This window comes from Cricetulus griseus, chromosome 5, assembly GCF_003668045.3.
Source record: "Cricetulus griseus strain 17A/GY chromosome 5, alternate assembly CriGri-PICRH-1.0, whole genome shotgun sequence".
Taxonomy (NCBI): domain Eukaryota; kingdom Metazoa; phylum Chordata; class Mammalia; order Rodentia; family Cricetidae; genus Cricetulus; species Cricetulus griseus.
The window spans coordinates 190,159,826-190,175,608 of record NC_048598.1 but is presented as its reverse complement, the minus strand read 5'-3'; the positions used below and the strand labels follow the sequence as shown (position 1 = coordinate 190,175,608).

General features: G+C 49.3%; 1 protein-coding gene across 2 annotated transcripts in view; it reads right to left on the bottom strand.

Annotated features, from left to right (window-relative positions):
• Clmn (calmin) overlaps positions 1 to 9,222 on the bottom strand; it is an 85,948-nt gene extending 76,726 nt beyond the window's left edge. For both annotated transcript variants that reach the window (XM_027416468.2, XM_027416466.2), the window contains exon 1: positions 9,141 to 9,222. In XM_027416468.2, coding sequence (XP_027272269.1) covers positions 9,141 to 9,222 — 82 coding nt within the window. The remainder of the gene's footprint in view (positions 1 to 9,140) is intronic.
• Between the last annotated feature and the right edge of the window lie 6,561 nt (positions 9,223 to 15,783).

Below are 15,783 nucleotides of genomic sequence, written 5' to 3'. Positions count from 1 at the left end.
ATTGACGAAAGGAAGGCAGGAAGCCAGACAGAAATTTGAAGCAAAAATCATGGAGGAATGCTGCTAGCTGACTCACTCCAGCTCATGCTTAGCTAGCTTTCTTACACAGCACAGGACCACCTTGCCTAGGGATTGTGCTGCCCACAGTGGGCTAGGCCTTCCTACATCAATTACCAGTCAAGATAATTCCCCACAGACTTGCCCACAGGCCAATCTGATCTAGGCAATTCCTCCGAGGAGGCTTCCCTCTCAGATGACCCTGGGCTATGTCAAGTTGACAAAGCTAATTAGGACACCACCTTACCCAAAACATGCATGGAACATCAAACATATTACAACAGAGCCCCAAGCCATCTTCTGTAACACTGACTAGACAGTTCATAAGTCAGCATGACAACAAAAGAGCTCCCCCACAACACTGGGCTATTCTGGGCTCCTGTCATCTTGATGTACATCCTGCCAGCTTCAGCAAACAGTGTAGAGACAAAAGCAAAGAGTGCTTAACAATGACCAACACCAGCACCATAAACTCTCCATGGAGACCACAGTAGAATAAGAGCAACAAGGCCATATAGCAACCATGTGATCTACCAGGAAAGGGGGGGAATACACATGTGGATATTCAGATAGGTTTCCACCCAAGACAAGACCAGGATGCCACTTTCTGTGAATGGAAATCCCTCATAACTTAGATATCTAGACTGGGACTTTTTAATTAGTGTATATTCATTGCATTTTTAAAAAGCAATGGGTTTCATTTTATTTCTACACATGTATAGCAGGCACTTTGATCATATTCATCCCTCTGCCCTCTGTTGCCCTCACTCCCCCTTCATCCTGCTGGTTACCCTCCTTTTCCCAAATAGTTTCCTTTCTACTCGTACAGTGTGTGTGTGTGTGTGTGTGTGTGTGTGTGTGTGTGTGTGTGTGTGCGTGTGTGTGCACGTGTGCATGTGTATAGGAAAAATATTTTTAAATCTAGATCTCACATATAAGAGAAAACATTCAGTATTTCTTTTTCTGAGTCAGGCTGTCTTCATCCAACATGCTGACCTTCAGTTACAATGGTTTTTCTACAGACCCCAGCATTGCACTATGGAAAGAGTAAACGCCTAAACACTAAGGTCCATTTTATCCAAGGAAGGAGCTTTTCCCTGGGGACAAGAGTGTCTGATAGAGGTGTCCAAAGAGTAAGGTTGCAGAATGAATCTGGCCTGGGGGCCCTGAAGGCAGCAAGCTATGGGTCATACAAGGTGCACAGAGGAAGGGAAGCAGGTGTAGCCCATGTGGGCGTGACTCCAGGGTCAGCACTGGCCTAACCCAGGTGATGAAAGGGGCAGTGGATAATGTCATATTCAGGATAAATTCAGGTTCTTTCCCTATCAAATCAGAAGTTCAGTTTCTGAGGTCCTCTCTACCTGCTGCCCCACATCCTACCCAGGGTGCTCAGAGCTCTGCCTTTTAAGTGTGTCATGGCAGAGGGTTAAAAATAGTCTAAAAAGAGAGGGACATAAAGTGGCAAAGGCTCCAGCTGCATGAGAACCCCCCAGGAGAGGAAAGCAGAGTGGGGTGTGATGTCACTGGGGCTCTATCAAATTCCACTGGAGCTTGGAAGGAGCTGAAACTGCTTTTGACCAGGGCTTCAGAAACCTTCCCCCGCATCTCCTCATCCTCAAGCACTCTGGGTAAAATAATCTCCAAGAAGCATCAAGTTCCAGGGCAAAAACACAAGTGGACTATCAAGTGCTTGGGTTCCTCTGGGTCCACTGCCCAGCTCTCTGCCTTTCAATCCCGGCTCTGGGCTTGGCTTCAAGTGTGTAAACCCATTTAATAGCAGGCACAGAACGCAACCAGGCGTGCCATGAGCCTGTGGTAAGAATGGGTGGACAGCTTTACTCTCATTTAGCACTCCATGCTCATCTTGTTGGGAGAACTCCTTCCCTGGGGAGATGTAAACAAACATCTACCCCTCCTTATGAAGTCCCAAGAACAAACCAAAGGACAACCCCAACCAAGTCCTTTGGAGAGCCAATGACTTTATGGGCTTACTTATAGAGGCATGGGTGAGTGGTTACTTACAAGAGCCTGAGTGGCCCCAAAGCTGCAGGATGGAGCAGCTGGAATGTCAGCTTTCCATGAGGGAATGTCAACAGTCAATAAGCCTGTCTTGGGGTCTCCTGTGACCAGTCACAACTGTTCTGATAAAGATGACAGTTGTTAAGCTCACAGGAAGTATTCTATATAGCAGGTACCCAAAAGCAACTTGCATTGTCACGTGCAGTGAGTCTGGCTCTCAAAACAAAAAAAAAAACAAAAACAGTCCCCATTATCCTACAGGAAGTTCTCCAGGTTTTCAGGGTACTAACAGAAGTCTTCAACACATGCTAAGGCTGGACATAAACTCGATACTTTTGTCTCCCCAGGAAGATAAATACCTCACACAGCTGATCTGCCTCTCTGGATCCCTGAGTGTGCACCCTGCTTTGGATGAAAGGTGACCCCATAGGCTACAGGTATTATCATGACATCACAGCCTTACCCAGAGCTACTTCTGAACAAAAGCTGATTTGCAACAGTGCAGAGAAGGCATGTGTGGCTAGCATGTACCTCAGATATGAGGCCTGGGATAACTTGGCGGGTCATGTCTAGGATGAAGTAGAATGACTTGGCAAAAACATTTATCCAACAATGGTCATGACTGGTACCCAAATTGTACAGACACATAAACCTCCCCCCTTCCCCTCTCCCACCATGCACATACCTTTTCTCTTGAATTTCACTGTTTCTCCATTTCCCAACTTTACTCTTTTTCTGTACCCAGTTATATGTAAATATGTTTGGCCTCCTGGGTACCTTCATCTCCCCTACTCAGCCAAGGGTAATATTCAAATGAATGAGCATAGCTACCTGCCAATAAAATCTTATTTATAAAACAAGCAGCAGGCCAAATGTAGCCTATGGCTGAAGTCTTGGAATGCCTACTCAGCCAGAAGAAAATTAATCAAAGAGAAGCAAACATACCAACAGGGAGGAAAAACTGCCAGGCACACCAAAGGCTGCTTCTATTTCCTTCTATGACAGACATAATCTACCAGTTTGGGTTTGTTGGGTTTTTATTTTTTCTTTTCTTTTTTTTTTTTTCCAAAAGACACCAAGAGAAGAGAAAGAAGGTTTCTATGGGAACAGGAGTTTACTTTTAATGGCTCAACCATTATAAAGACAATTGCTTTATTTTTCTTCTTCCCTTCAGACACAGGGTAGGCGTAACCTATGACCTGTTGGGCAGGATTTTGCCCAGGGCTCTTCTGTTCCAATAAAATATGAAATGCCACAGTGTTCTACAGGCCAGAAAGGCGTGTCATAAAAGCCAGGCTGCTTGGGCAAAGGCACGTCCCTAGAATGGCTGATCTAGTCCCATGTTCTTCTGCCTTGCCCAGGAGGCTATGGTACCAGCGAGCAGCTTGGCTGCCCAGAGGAAGGTTAGGCCCCTTGAGTGGCTACCAGGCTCCTGTGTTCAATCCACTTCATAGGTCAGTTGCCAAGCCCCCAGTGGAAGGCTTGCCTCTACCTATACACACCCCATTTTCAAGATGGGCTTCTAGTTTACCTGAGCCCTGAACACTCTTGCTCCTGGGTACACATGCAGACAGGAGCCTCTGTTTGCTTAAATCATGGGCTGGTCGCTAAACCTCCTAGTTTGATCAGTGGGGAGTGGGGGATCATGGACACAGGACAAATGAAGAATGCCCACCATTTATTGCTGTGTGTCTTTTCTATGGAAAGCCTTCCAGCTGCATCTTTTCTGCATGACCCCCGGGTGGAAATGGATCTCTCGTACTTGAATGTGAAAGAATCCAGGAATGCAGCCAGTAGAGCCACACGTGGGCAGCCCACGCCCCATGTGCCAAGGATTAGAATGCAAATGACTCCAGGCAGACAAAGAGTGCCTAGGCCCAGCCTCTCTGGACACCACCCTCTACGAGTACCTCAGAGCTCCCAGTGAGCCAACTCTAACTTTGCCAATGAGAAAACTAAGAAATCGCAGACAAAAGAAATTTCCCTGGATCCCATAGTAAGTTAGCAACACTATTGGAGCCCATGGGCCTCCCATGCCAGGCTGTAGCTTCCCTAATTACATAAACAAACACCCCAAGAAAAACCTGTCCCAGACCATGACCTCTGCAGACCAGAGATGGCTCAGAGTCTGGGGTCTAACTGTTGTCGAACCAGAGGAGGACATCCTCTGGGAGCATAATTCACACCTGGGAAGCAAGCACACAGCCCCAGTGCCAGTGACCTAACAAGGCAGCTCCCTGGTGACATAAAACTCTACATCTGATTTTCTCCCGGTTTTTAAATGGAACCTTCCAGGGTACTAGCTGTGCTGAGAGCCAGGGGAGGAGAGCAGAAAGTCCATTTCCTGGGCTCTTCCCTCTCTGGCCTGGTCCCATAGCACAGAACGTCTGGGGGCGAAGAGATGAGCAGAACAGGGAGTGGGCTCTAGGGGAGAAGGAAGTAACTAGAGGTGAGGAGGCTGGTGTGACACCCCCAGCAGAGCACAGATGGCCTCAAATACCAGGCCATGCCAACCCAGCCTGCCTCTCATCGCAGCATCCACAGACCATGATAGTACTGGTCCAAGGGTGGACCCAGCGGCTCCCCAGGTTGTGGGATGCTGTGCTCCATATATAAACACTCTCATCTGAACCTAAGTATCATGAATACACTTCACAAGACACTGTGCCCCTTCTGGCAACCCTGAGATGCCAGCTACATTTCCCCCTCTGTATGCTCCCATGTCCCAATCCCCACTGCACATGGTCTCAGGAAATGCTAAAGTAAATAGGAGGTGGAATGTCAACTGAATGGTGACTCCAGTCTTCATGAGCTGTCACCCACGTGAGAGGACAACTTGACAGTGATACAGCTATTCTGGGGTTACCCACAGTCCCGTATGTAACAGCTCACCCCTCCTGGGAATGAGCCCAATAAAGTCACTGGCCCACCAAGCTCGATTTGGATGGAATTTGATGTGTTGTTAGTGTCCTATGTGGGTGTTTGCTCACGTCTTCTCAGGGAAAATTAAACCACCACCAGGTCCCTGTTGCCATGACCAGATCTGCAAGCTCTTGCCTTAGTCCCCAAACTCACAGGAGGGTTTAGCAAGGACACAATGGGGTGGCTGGATGGCGTGTGTATTAGAGGAGGTAAAACTCGGCCAAAGCCTTAAAAAGCCATAGAGAAGCCCAAGCAAGCTCAGGAGAGCATGCATATGGGCCCAGGCCAGTGGCAAGGATGGGGAAACTATAGCATAAACAAGCATGGACCCTTCTGGTACATACAAGTGGTGCCTACAGAGGACAAACCAGTCCAAGTGAAGTTTATGCTCAGCCTTCAAAGTTCAAATTCAAAGCCCCTCTTGAAACCTTCTCAGCCACCACCAATGAGGTCAGCAACCTCTTACCCATGTGCTTATACCCATAGGATGCTTGTCCTCAGTCTCACCTGGGTTCACATGTCACATGTCACAAGTCACATGTCCTTGAGGGGGTTCAGACTGGGGGTGGGAATGTCTGTCAGGGACAGCAGCCAGCAGGGCCCAGGCAGTGGCAACGATGCTGAGTGCCCCTCAGAGGAGGGATGGGACAGCCAGATGTCTGTCCCATCCACCTCACCTATGCCCCTCCGATAGCTGAGTCCAAGCCAAGCTGTTACAGAAAAGATGAGCTGAGAGATGACGGCATCAAGTCTTTAAGGTACCAGACAGCGGAATGACCACAAAACAGGAATGACCTCCACACAGCTGCATCGGCCAACTGAACCCTGTCTGTGCTGGTCCTACAAGGTTCGATGTACCTGGTCCACGTTAGTCAAGGAGAACAGAGAAAACCTGTGCACTCGGGGAGAGGGGGGCCCGCAGTGACAGGCTCCTAACTAACAGAAGCCTCCCAAGCCCTTGTTCAGAGTGGGTCATTGGGCGACCAAGTAACATCGTCTTCAGGATGCTAGAGGCCTCCGGGGGACAGTCTGCAGAGAACTAAGGCCAGGAGCAGGCACCTGGCCACCTCAAACCTCTATACTGCCCACCATGGCTCTGAGGACAAGGGGGATCAGCAGGCCTACACTTCAGACATCCTCCCATGTGTCATTCTCTCCTCTGTGAAAAGGTCAACAGCCTGAGCCACCCCGCCCCCACTTCCTTGTAGGGACCCTGGTAAGGTTCATAGGCAGTCTGTGCCCAGGGAGACCATGATGCACCAGACAGCCTTGGTGACAAACACCTTGAAGGCCATCATGTGCTCGTGTCTGACAATTTTACCTGCTATGTGACTGATAATGGAGAAAAGGCCCCCTGAGGGAGGCTAGATTTTCCACCCACCCCACCTGGTCTCACTCCACCCCAGTGTTCCTCTAGGGAAGGTATTCCATATCACAATCACAGCCTGGATTCTAGAATCTCACGGGCCTAGGTGGAATGCAAGGACAGAAGTCAACATGCTTCCTAATAAATGTTCAGACACATGGGGAGGAAGAACCAGCTAACTCCAAGCTGTTCTCTGAAATGCAGCATCTGGGGCCTTGCCTCAGCTGCCTTCATTGCTGACCCCAGAATCACCTCGTGCCAGGAACGGAAGACTCCAAATGGACCCAATGGACCTGACAGAGCAACTGCCTACGCCTGGGTACCAGGAGCCTCCAGCCCTCTGATGACAGACCCTGAAGTCCCACTGTCTCCAATTGTGAGCTCCAAGACACCATGGCTACCTTCACTGGGAGCAACCTTATACAACCTTATACAACAAACCCTGTGCCAGGCTCTGCCTGCCACCCCCGCCCACAGCCCACCTGAGCTCAGAGGAGCAAGGCCCTGAGACGGTCCCCAGTCTGCTCATCCAGACATAGGATGCCTTTTAGACTTGAGCCTTTAGTTGAGACGTCTAAGTACCATAGAAGCAAAAAGAGATATGTCTGTTAGGCCTCCCAATACAGAGACACCAGAGAGAAAATAGAAGATTCCTCACCTGACTGCCATTCTCACTTTCTCAGTAACACCAGGCAAAACAGTCAAGTCCCACTCAGCAACTGCACAGAAATAATGTCTACCCCAAGACAGCTGGCTTCGTTTGCTCATAACATTCCCAAGCTGAAAACATCCTTCATCAGTTGAATGGAGAATATAATGGTGGTATATCCATACAGTGGAATAGTACTCAGCTGTTAAAAGGAACTGTGCAATATAAAAGACTGCACGGATGGATCTCTCTAACATTCAAGTTGATCAAAAGGGCGAGATCAAGAGGACACACTGCACCATTCAACTTCAAGGCAGGTTCCAGAGGCAAACCGAACCTCCGGGAATTAAAAACAAAAGATAAGAATAAAGCTTATCTTGGTGGTGGGTGGGTGAGGTTACTGCCTGGGAAGGAAGATGAGGCAACCGTGAAGGGATCTAGAAATCTATATGTAGGTAGCAATTACCTGAGTGTACCCACATCTAGAAGCATGTTGAGCTCACACTTAAAATGAGTTTACATTATACATGTGTGTAATACATTTGACACTTGAGATATACGACTTGAAGTTTGCCTTTTAATAACAAAGTTCATTGCTATTCTAATTATAACTGATATTTGCCTCAAGAGAGGAGCTGAGACACCTAATTATAAAGTCCTAAACCTTCCAGACCCATCTCAAATCGTCCCCACGCCGTGCAGTCCTGTCCCTCTGTGATACTTTGTCGTGTGTTCCTTTACAACAACTGATCTCTGCATTGGGAGCTGATCGTGCAAGAAGAATTTCTGCACTGAATAGCTCTGGTTAGTACATGCTCATTAAAATGCCTTGTGATTGCCTAAGGCCCCAACTAGATACCATCTCAGCAAAAGGTATGACTGCCCATCCCAGACCGGAACCTGACTCTCTTCATCACAGTGGCTCCAACCCTCCTCCCATGACACAAATCATAGCAGCAGAGGCCAGAGCAGAATCCCCAGTGCCCATTCCCTGAGGCTCCTGCTGGCTTCTTTTCAGGTCACCTCTGCAGACCTGCACTGTCCTTGCCAAACCTCAGTTGGAGAGGGCCACGTGAGCTCCCAGGAAACATTCTCTCAGGTGTAATATTTAATCTAGACTCTTCCCCACCCCCAGCAGGGGCTCCCTGCTCTGCTGGCAAAGGGACACTCACAGTCCTCCTGCCTCCACCTCTGGCCAGACCTCCCAGCTGGATCCTTGCAATTTCAACCTTGAACTCTCTTACACACACACACACACACACACACACACACACACACACACACACACACGTCATGAGAAGTGACTAAACCAGCCTCACCTGTGCACCAGTCCAGGCAGTTGAAGAGGACAGAGTGGACTTATGTCTAGTTCTGCAAAGCCCCCATAGGAGAGAGAGGGCTGGAAACACACTTCTACCCATAGAGCTTGAGACCTTTTGGGAGTTGAAGGGGTGTGGGTTTCTGTGTGGTGTGTGTGTGTTTGTGTGTGTGTGTGTGTGTGTGTATTTGCTAAGTTTCCACACCCAATACTTTTCTTCTGAGAGATACTTCGTATTCATAAGGTTACATACAGAACCACAGAGCCCACGTCTAACACACGGGCTACCAGGAGTTTCTTCATCTTGTCAGCTGCCTCAGGCAAGGGTTTTGGTCCCAGCTAGCTCCTCCCCAGTCTGTGGGCTTGAGTGGGGAAGATGCTGGGTTCACTGGGATCCGCCGTGTACCCCCACCACTCAGAGTCCTTGGGGACGGACTACACCCCTCACTCCAGGTCCCCAGCCTCATAGGTACTTCAGAAAGTGTGAGCCAAGTCTGACACAGGGCACACACAGTGGCACTTTCTGCTGGCCCTGACCTGGGCCACCGCCCCTGGGAGTCCAGGTACAAACTTCTCCGAACTAAGGGAGGAGGGGGGTGGGGGTGGTGAGGGTCCCCTGCTGAGAATGGTGTGCATACGTGCACGTGCACACACGCGTGCACACACACTCACGCCCACGCACCGCCCCACCCCCTGAGCTCTGCAAACCCGGCCCAGGCCAGCGACACCCGGCTCCCGGGCGCGCGAGGGACGCAGCCGGCCCACGGTTGGCAGAGGCGGCCCCTCAGAGGAGGCCGGGGCCGCGGTACCTTGCAGGTTCTGCACACGGATGTCGCTGATCTGGCCGATGAGCTCCTCGCGCTGGAACCAGTCCCACTCCTGAGCAGCCATGGAGCGCGCGCTGCGGGCCGGGGAGGCGGGCAGCGGGCGGCGCGCGGCAGCGAGCGCGGGGCCGGGCGGGCGAAGGGCCGGCCGCCGCGGGCGGACGGGCGGCGGGCGCGCGCGGGGGCGCGCCCGCGGGGCGGCCCCCGGCGGAGGAAGAGGGGGGGCGGAGGAGCCGGTCGCAGTTTTTTTTTTTTTTTTTTCTTTTTTTCCTCCCCCACCCTCAGGGTGGGTATTGGTTGGATTGTTTGGTCGCCAACGTACAATGATGAGGCCCGGGGGTCGCAGCCCCCAGATTGTGATGTCTCAGGATGCGGTGGGCCTGGTGACGCAAGCCAGGGTGCTCCAGGAGCTGGTCCAGGATGGCTGCCCCTTCCCCATCCTGCCCCTCTGAGACCCTTCCAGTCGCAGTAGGAACCTATCCTGTGCCTGGATCACCTCTCTGCTAAAGGTAGCCAAGCCCCGTCCATCCTTGATCCCTGAGGACCATGGAAACTGAGTGATGGGCAAAGTAGTGTGGAGATGGAGTTTCCATAGGGGCGGGAGAGGGGGTGGTGGAAGGAATTCCTTCTTTGATTTAGAGGCCACTTCCGGTTCTGACCAGCTGTTGGGAGAAACAGCCCCCCTCCCAGGACTGGGTCTTTGGGGTCTTGGCCACAAGAAACCTAGGTTTTTATTGAAACTCCAAGGACATGTTTTATTGAAACAAACGTAGCCCAGATGGTACCCACTAGCTTTACATGCCAGCAGCCTTTGGTTTGATCCCATGCACGACGTAAACGGGCCTTTGCACACACCTTGAATCCCAACACTCTGGAGGGTGAAGCAGGAGGAGAAGTTCAAGGTCATTCCAGCTCCCCGGGTGAATTCCAGTCCATCCTGGGATACCTATGACAAAACAGTCCTTTATGGTTCCCTCTCTGGGCCTCCTGTGTCTTTTAACCTGAGAATTCTGGATCTTATCTTGGGGGCCCCACTGGGGGCCAGTTCTGCAGCCAGAACTCCTTTATTGGTTAGTCAACAGAAAATCTGGGAGTTTGTCTAAGGTGAGGTGGCTTAGGGCTACCAAGTCCCGGTGTCTTGCTCCCTGTTCAGCCACTACCCCTTTCTGGACATCTAAAGTCATCGAGAAAATAGAGAACGCCTGAATTCCACGAGAGAGAAAGTAAGTTCTCTGAACATCCAAACACACCTAGGCCTGCTGGTCACTGCCATGTCCACTGACAGACCAGCAACTCACCAATAAGCAAAGATGGAGGTTCCAGGCCTTTGTCTCCTGGGTAAAGCAGGCCCTAAAGGGGAATGAGAAACCTTCAAGTCATCTGTGTTTAACCCAAAAAACCAACTGAGATGAGAATTACAGATCAAAGTGAGCTCCAGGTGTAGAAAGAAGAAAGTCAATTTGGAGCAAGAAGCCAGTATAAAAGGGAGGCCCTAAAGCCTGACTTTGGAGCTGAGCCTAAAGGGAAGAGAAACCTGTCCCCACCCCTGGGGCCAGGCATCAACCCAGCAATGTAGGCTCAGTGAAGATCATGGCTGCCTGAGGCTCTGATTGGAGCACCTTGTCCCTGCCTTGATTCACAATTGTGGGGTCTCTTCACGTGTGTTTCTGCCTCCTAGAGAGCCAGGGTGGTGTTAACAGGCATTGTTAACACTAGCCCCATCAAGCCATCATACTGAAATTTGTTTTCTCTTAATTGCCGTGGGCTGAAGTTGGGCTGAAAATCATTTATTTCACAAAAGCAAAGTGCTGAGAAAGTCAGCTTCCCTCTATCGTGAGATGGGTGGCCAAGAACTTGGCTTGAAACTGTGCAGTTGAATGTGATCCATGAGGATCAGCCATCTATCATGAAGCTATGATGACGATTCTTGGGAATGAGGGGGGGGGACCTAACTCACCAGTGATTGACACCAACTGTAAATCAGATGTTTCTTTGGATCAAAATGGAAGAAATTTGAGGTGGTTTTCCAAGTGGCCTGGGAGCCAGAACTGTGATGCATCAGGACAGTCACTGAGTGAATCCCTTCGGGATCTCTGAGATCTTTGGGAGCATACAAGGCCTCTCTGATCCATGCTTGTGCTATACCCTCACTTGTCAATCATAGTTCTCCACTGTGATCTAATGCTACGAGTTGCTGCAGGCTCTGGCCACTCCCAGTGCTTGTGGTCTGGTGTGGTTTGTCTCTCTTGGGTTCATGTTGGGAAGCCTGGCCCCAGTGTGGGGATGTGAGAGGCTATGAAACTGTAAGAGGAGTGGCCTAGTGAGAGGTCACAGGTCCTGCTCTCCTCAGAAGAGATTAAGATCGTTCTCATGGGACCCTGGCTGTCCTTACCGGATCAAGTCACTATAAAACAAACAAGGCAGCTACAGGTGACTGAGTGATAGAGCACTTACCTGCTCTGTGCAAGATCCTGGATTCCAACCCCAGCACCACTAAATAAGATTCCTCCAAGTCTCCAGCTTCCTGGTTTGTGGGAGGTCTCTCTCTGTCATTCACTCCCACCATGATGTCATCACCATGGTGATTATCATTAGGGGACTCATCACAGCCACTACCATGCTGTATGTACTTTAAGCCTTCCAAACTGAAGAAAACAAACCTCTTCTACTTATTATTTGTAGGAACAGGAAAGGGACTGATAAACATGATCACCCCAGGCCTTAGCTTGTTCCCTCTGAAACCACCCCCACCCCGGCTTTTCCCTTTCCCAGTGTATGTCCCCTTAATTGCAATCACCTCAAGAGAACCTTACTCATTCCTCTGCCCCAGCATGAAGCACAGTGCCTGGCACAGAGGAAGGCCTCAGTGCACGAATGAATGGCTCTTATTGTAGGCAAGGACTTGGAAAGCAGAGGGACTGGTATGACCAACAGCTGACCCTCACGGCCAGGCCCAAGCAAACTTCTGAGAAGGCAATCGAGATATGTTTGTGTATCTCTCTTGGCAAAAAACACATGCTGTGGAGAAATGGGTGCAAGTGCCAAGATGAGGTATGCCTTCATCAGGCAGGTCCGGCTTTCTGGAGGATGTGAACTTGTGGGGAAAACTGGGCATTTGGCCTCTCGAATGGCTGAACAGTACTCTTTCTCTTTTTGATTTTTGGGGCAGGAAAAGTACCCTGCCTACAGGCTTGGCTTCCCGAGAGTTTCCAACAACTGATTTCTCTAGATGTTTCCCAGTTCTTCCAGAATCTTAGTTGTTGTTTGAAACTGACTTCTCCCAAAAGGAAGGACTTGGAGAATTGCCGAGTTGCTGGGCTGAACTTTGGACAGCACTGAATCCAGCCCCCTCCCCTGGCCAAAACAAAGATTGGCCATCCTCCCTCCTGCTTCTGGGGACTGCTGAATCCAGGCAGGAAGTCCAGATGCAGGTTCTCATCTGTGTGCCCCAGCCCACAGGACTGGCAGGTGGATTCATGGAGCAAAAGAATAGGATCACCCCGGTGTTCCTGTGCAGCCCCACTGGGAGGGGTGGGAAGGAGCTCACCTGGAGGGAAGCTGCCCTCGCTGGAAACAGCCATGACCTATGTTAGCTTTTCATTGCTGTGACAAAATACCCAAGAGAAACTTGCTCAGGAGGATTTATATGGACTGAGGGGCTTGGAGGTTTCACCCATAGTCATGACTGTGTGGCTGTGAGCCTTAAACATCATGCTAGAAGGGTGTGGTAGAAGCAAGCTATTTATGTGATGGAATCTGGAAAGTGGAGGGAGGGCCAGGAAGGAGCTGGAGACAAAGTATATATATATATATATATCTTTCTAGGTCACACCCTTGGTGACCCACTTCCTCCATCAGGCCTCAAGCCTACATTGCCACCACCTCCCAATGAGGCCATTACATTACGAGTCCATCACGGGGTCAGTTGATTGATTAGATCAGAGCCTTCAGGATCCAATCACCTCATCAGAGCCCACCAGGTGAGGACCATACCTTTAATGCATGAATCATTGGGACACTTCTCAACCAAACCGAAATAGCCTCTTATGTATAGACAGAAAAAGCCTTCTTCAGCCTTGGAAGGGATACCAGAGGCCAAAGAGGTAGAAATCCTTATTAGAAGAGCCTTAAGTCAGCTAAGTAGCCTACTCAAGGTCCCAAACTGAACCCCTTGTCCTGTAGTCCTCACTGCCTACTGGCAGCTCTCTCCAGTGTGGCTGAAGAAAAGCTTGGGCCATAGGCCACACTAACGCCTGGTGATACAGTATTAGTTATTCATATAGGCAGGTTTATATAGTTTAAAATTTTTATCTCAGTCAAAACCGTATTCATAGTACCCTCAGGAGCCTGGGGTAGTAATGCAAGCCTGTAATCCCAGAATTCCAGAGACTCGCAAGGAAGGGCTAAGAGTTTGAGGCCAGCCTTGGCTACACAGCAGAAACCGATCTCAAAAAAAAAAAAAAACAAAAACAAAAAATCCTAAAACCTTATAAATTTTAATGGCAAAAATTTCAAAGTTAGTGGATCCTAGCTATTTGACCAGTGATTGTTGTTCAAAAAAGACCAAGACATCTCCTAGCCAGGAGTCGGCGTTATGATGTCACCAGGTTGCACAGTGGTATAAACAACCCTGACCACCTTCATGAACCAACCTTGATTGAGCATCTCACTGTGACCAGGGCCTGTATATAGTGTAGCCAGCTCCAGAGTTTGAAATGGGAGCCTTTGATGCACTAAACCGGGCTCTTGGTGCCCTTGAAGTCACGCGGTTAAAGATGTCAGAGACTTGAGCAGGTGGCAGGAGGCTCCAGCAGATGACCTAGTGGTGTGGGTGTGAGTGATTGGCAGCCTAATCAAGCTGAGGAGACAGATTCTTGAACTATTTAGATGGAAGACTTGGCAGTGCCAAGTGCCTGCTTAAGGAATCTTGTAGCACCATGTCCATATGCCTCTGCTTCTAGCATTCTCTGTCTGTCACACCCACCAGGGTAGCCAGCTTTTTGTTTCTCTACCAAATACTGAAGCAAATCAGCATTTGAGGAGAAAAGGTAGGTTTGGGCTCACAGTCTGGAGGTCTCAGACTCTGGTTGGTCCTGCTGCTTTGGGCAAAGCAAGGCATCATGGTAGATGTGCATGGCAGAGTAAAGGCAGCCATTGCATGAGCAGGAAGTGAAAAAGGAAAGCAGCTAGGGTCTATTAAGGCTGGCTCTTAATGACCTAAATACTGCTTACTATGCTCTGCACTTAAAGATTCCACAACCTCTCAGTAGTGCTATGATAGGGACTACTCCTTTACCCCCAAGACCTCTGGGGGACACTTAGATCCAAACTACAGCACCCACCTTACTTCAGACTCCTGAAAAATGCCATGAAAAGTAGAGGTATTTTTACCAGAGCCTAATAGACTAGTAAACAGTCAATTCTCAGAAAATGTTAGTTACATACAGACACAAACAAATTACATTTAAGCTTTCTCGGTTACTAACTCCTGATTCTTGAAGAGCCCAGGAGCCCAAGGCAAGTCGAGGTCTCTTCCATACCCCAAGACTGCCACGTGCCAGTGCTCTCCCTCTCCCTATCTCCAGAATTCTGGGTGACATGACTCAAAGACTGTCAGTAGAGAGGTGCTAAGACAGAGTCTAGGGGCTAACTACAGGACTGAGGGCATAGGGGTTGTGTATAGAAACAGAAATGGGATTTCTCCTGCCCTGGCTCCTTGCTGGCTGTGTGAGCCCAAGCAACTCATTAACCTCTCTTGACTTCTGTCCTCTTGACTATGAGTTGAGATTCACAGTGCCTACTGGTAGAAGGTATGAGCACAAGGATATTTATCTACAGAAGGATTCTTTGTTGAGACCCAGGTCATTTCCACAGCTCAAAGCAAACGATACCTGGAAGAGAAGTGTCCCTGACTTTAGGATATAGCCAATAATACACGAGATTAATGTGTTACCTAAGATTTTATTAATTTTTTGGGTATGCAGAGGTGTTGGTGGGTGGTTTAAAAAAAATTCTGTCTCCCTAGGTAGATGGTACCGGATGTCCCAATTTCCACAAATAAAACCCTTCATTTCTCCTGGTTTTGAATAGTCAAAGGCTGCTTCCCTGGAGACAGGGCAGCTAATTTTTTTTTGTAGACATAAAAATTCTATTTAAGGAGTGTACATTTTCCATAGAAGCTGATGCTAACCCTCGCCACCACCACAGAGGGATATACTGGCCCCATGTAACGTGGAGAGGGGGTGCTTTATCTTTACAGAGAGAAACACCCCTAGCACTAGGTGTTTGCAACAACATTGCAGAAAGAGAGTTCTTTTCAGCATTTAGAAATCAGAAGCAAGTTTCTCTGCAGAGCATCCCAGGAAAAAAATATTTCAAAAGTCAGAGCCAGTATGCATAACCCACCCCCTGAGCTTGTCCCTGGAGCTGGCATTCTCTGCACTGATTGGGGAAGCCATTTCTAGTTTTATTGTGTGTCCATTGTCTTCCTGTGCAGCTGTCATTTAGGACTTGCTGCTGCCAAGGATCCAGTCAAGTGCATTCATGACCTCATTCATTCTGCCCAGCAACTCCTCTGGGGAGGTGCTATTACTGTCTTGATTTTAGAGATGAGGAAACTAAGGGCCAG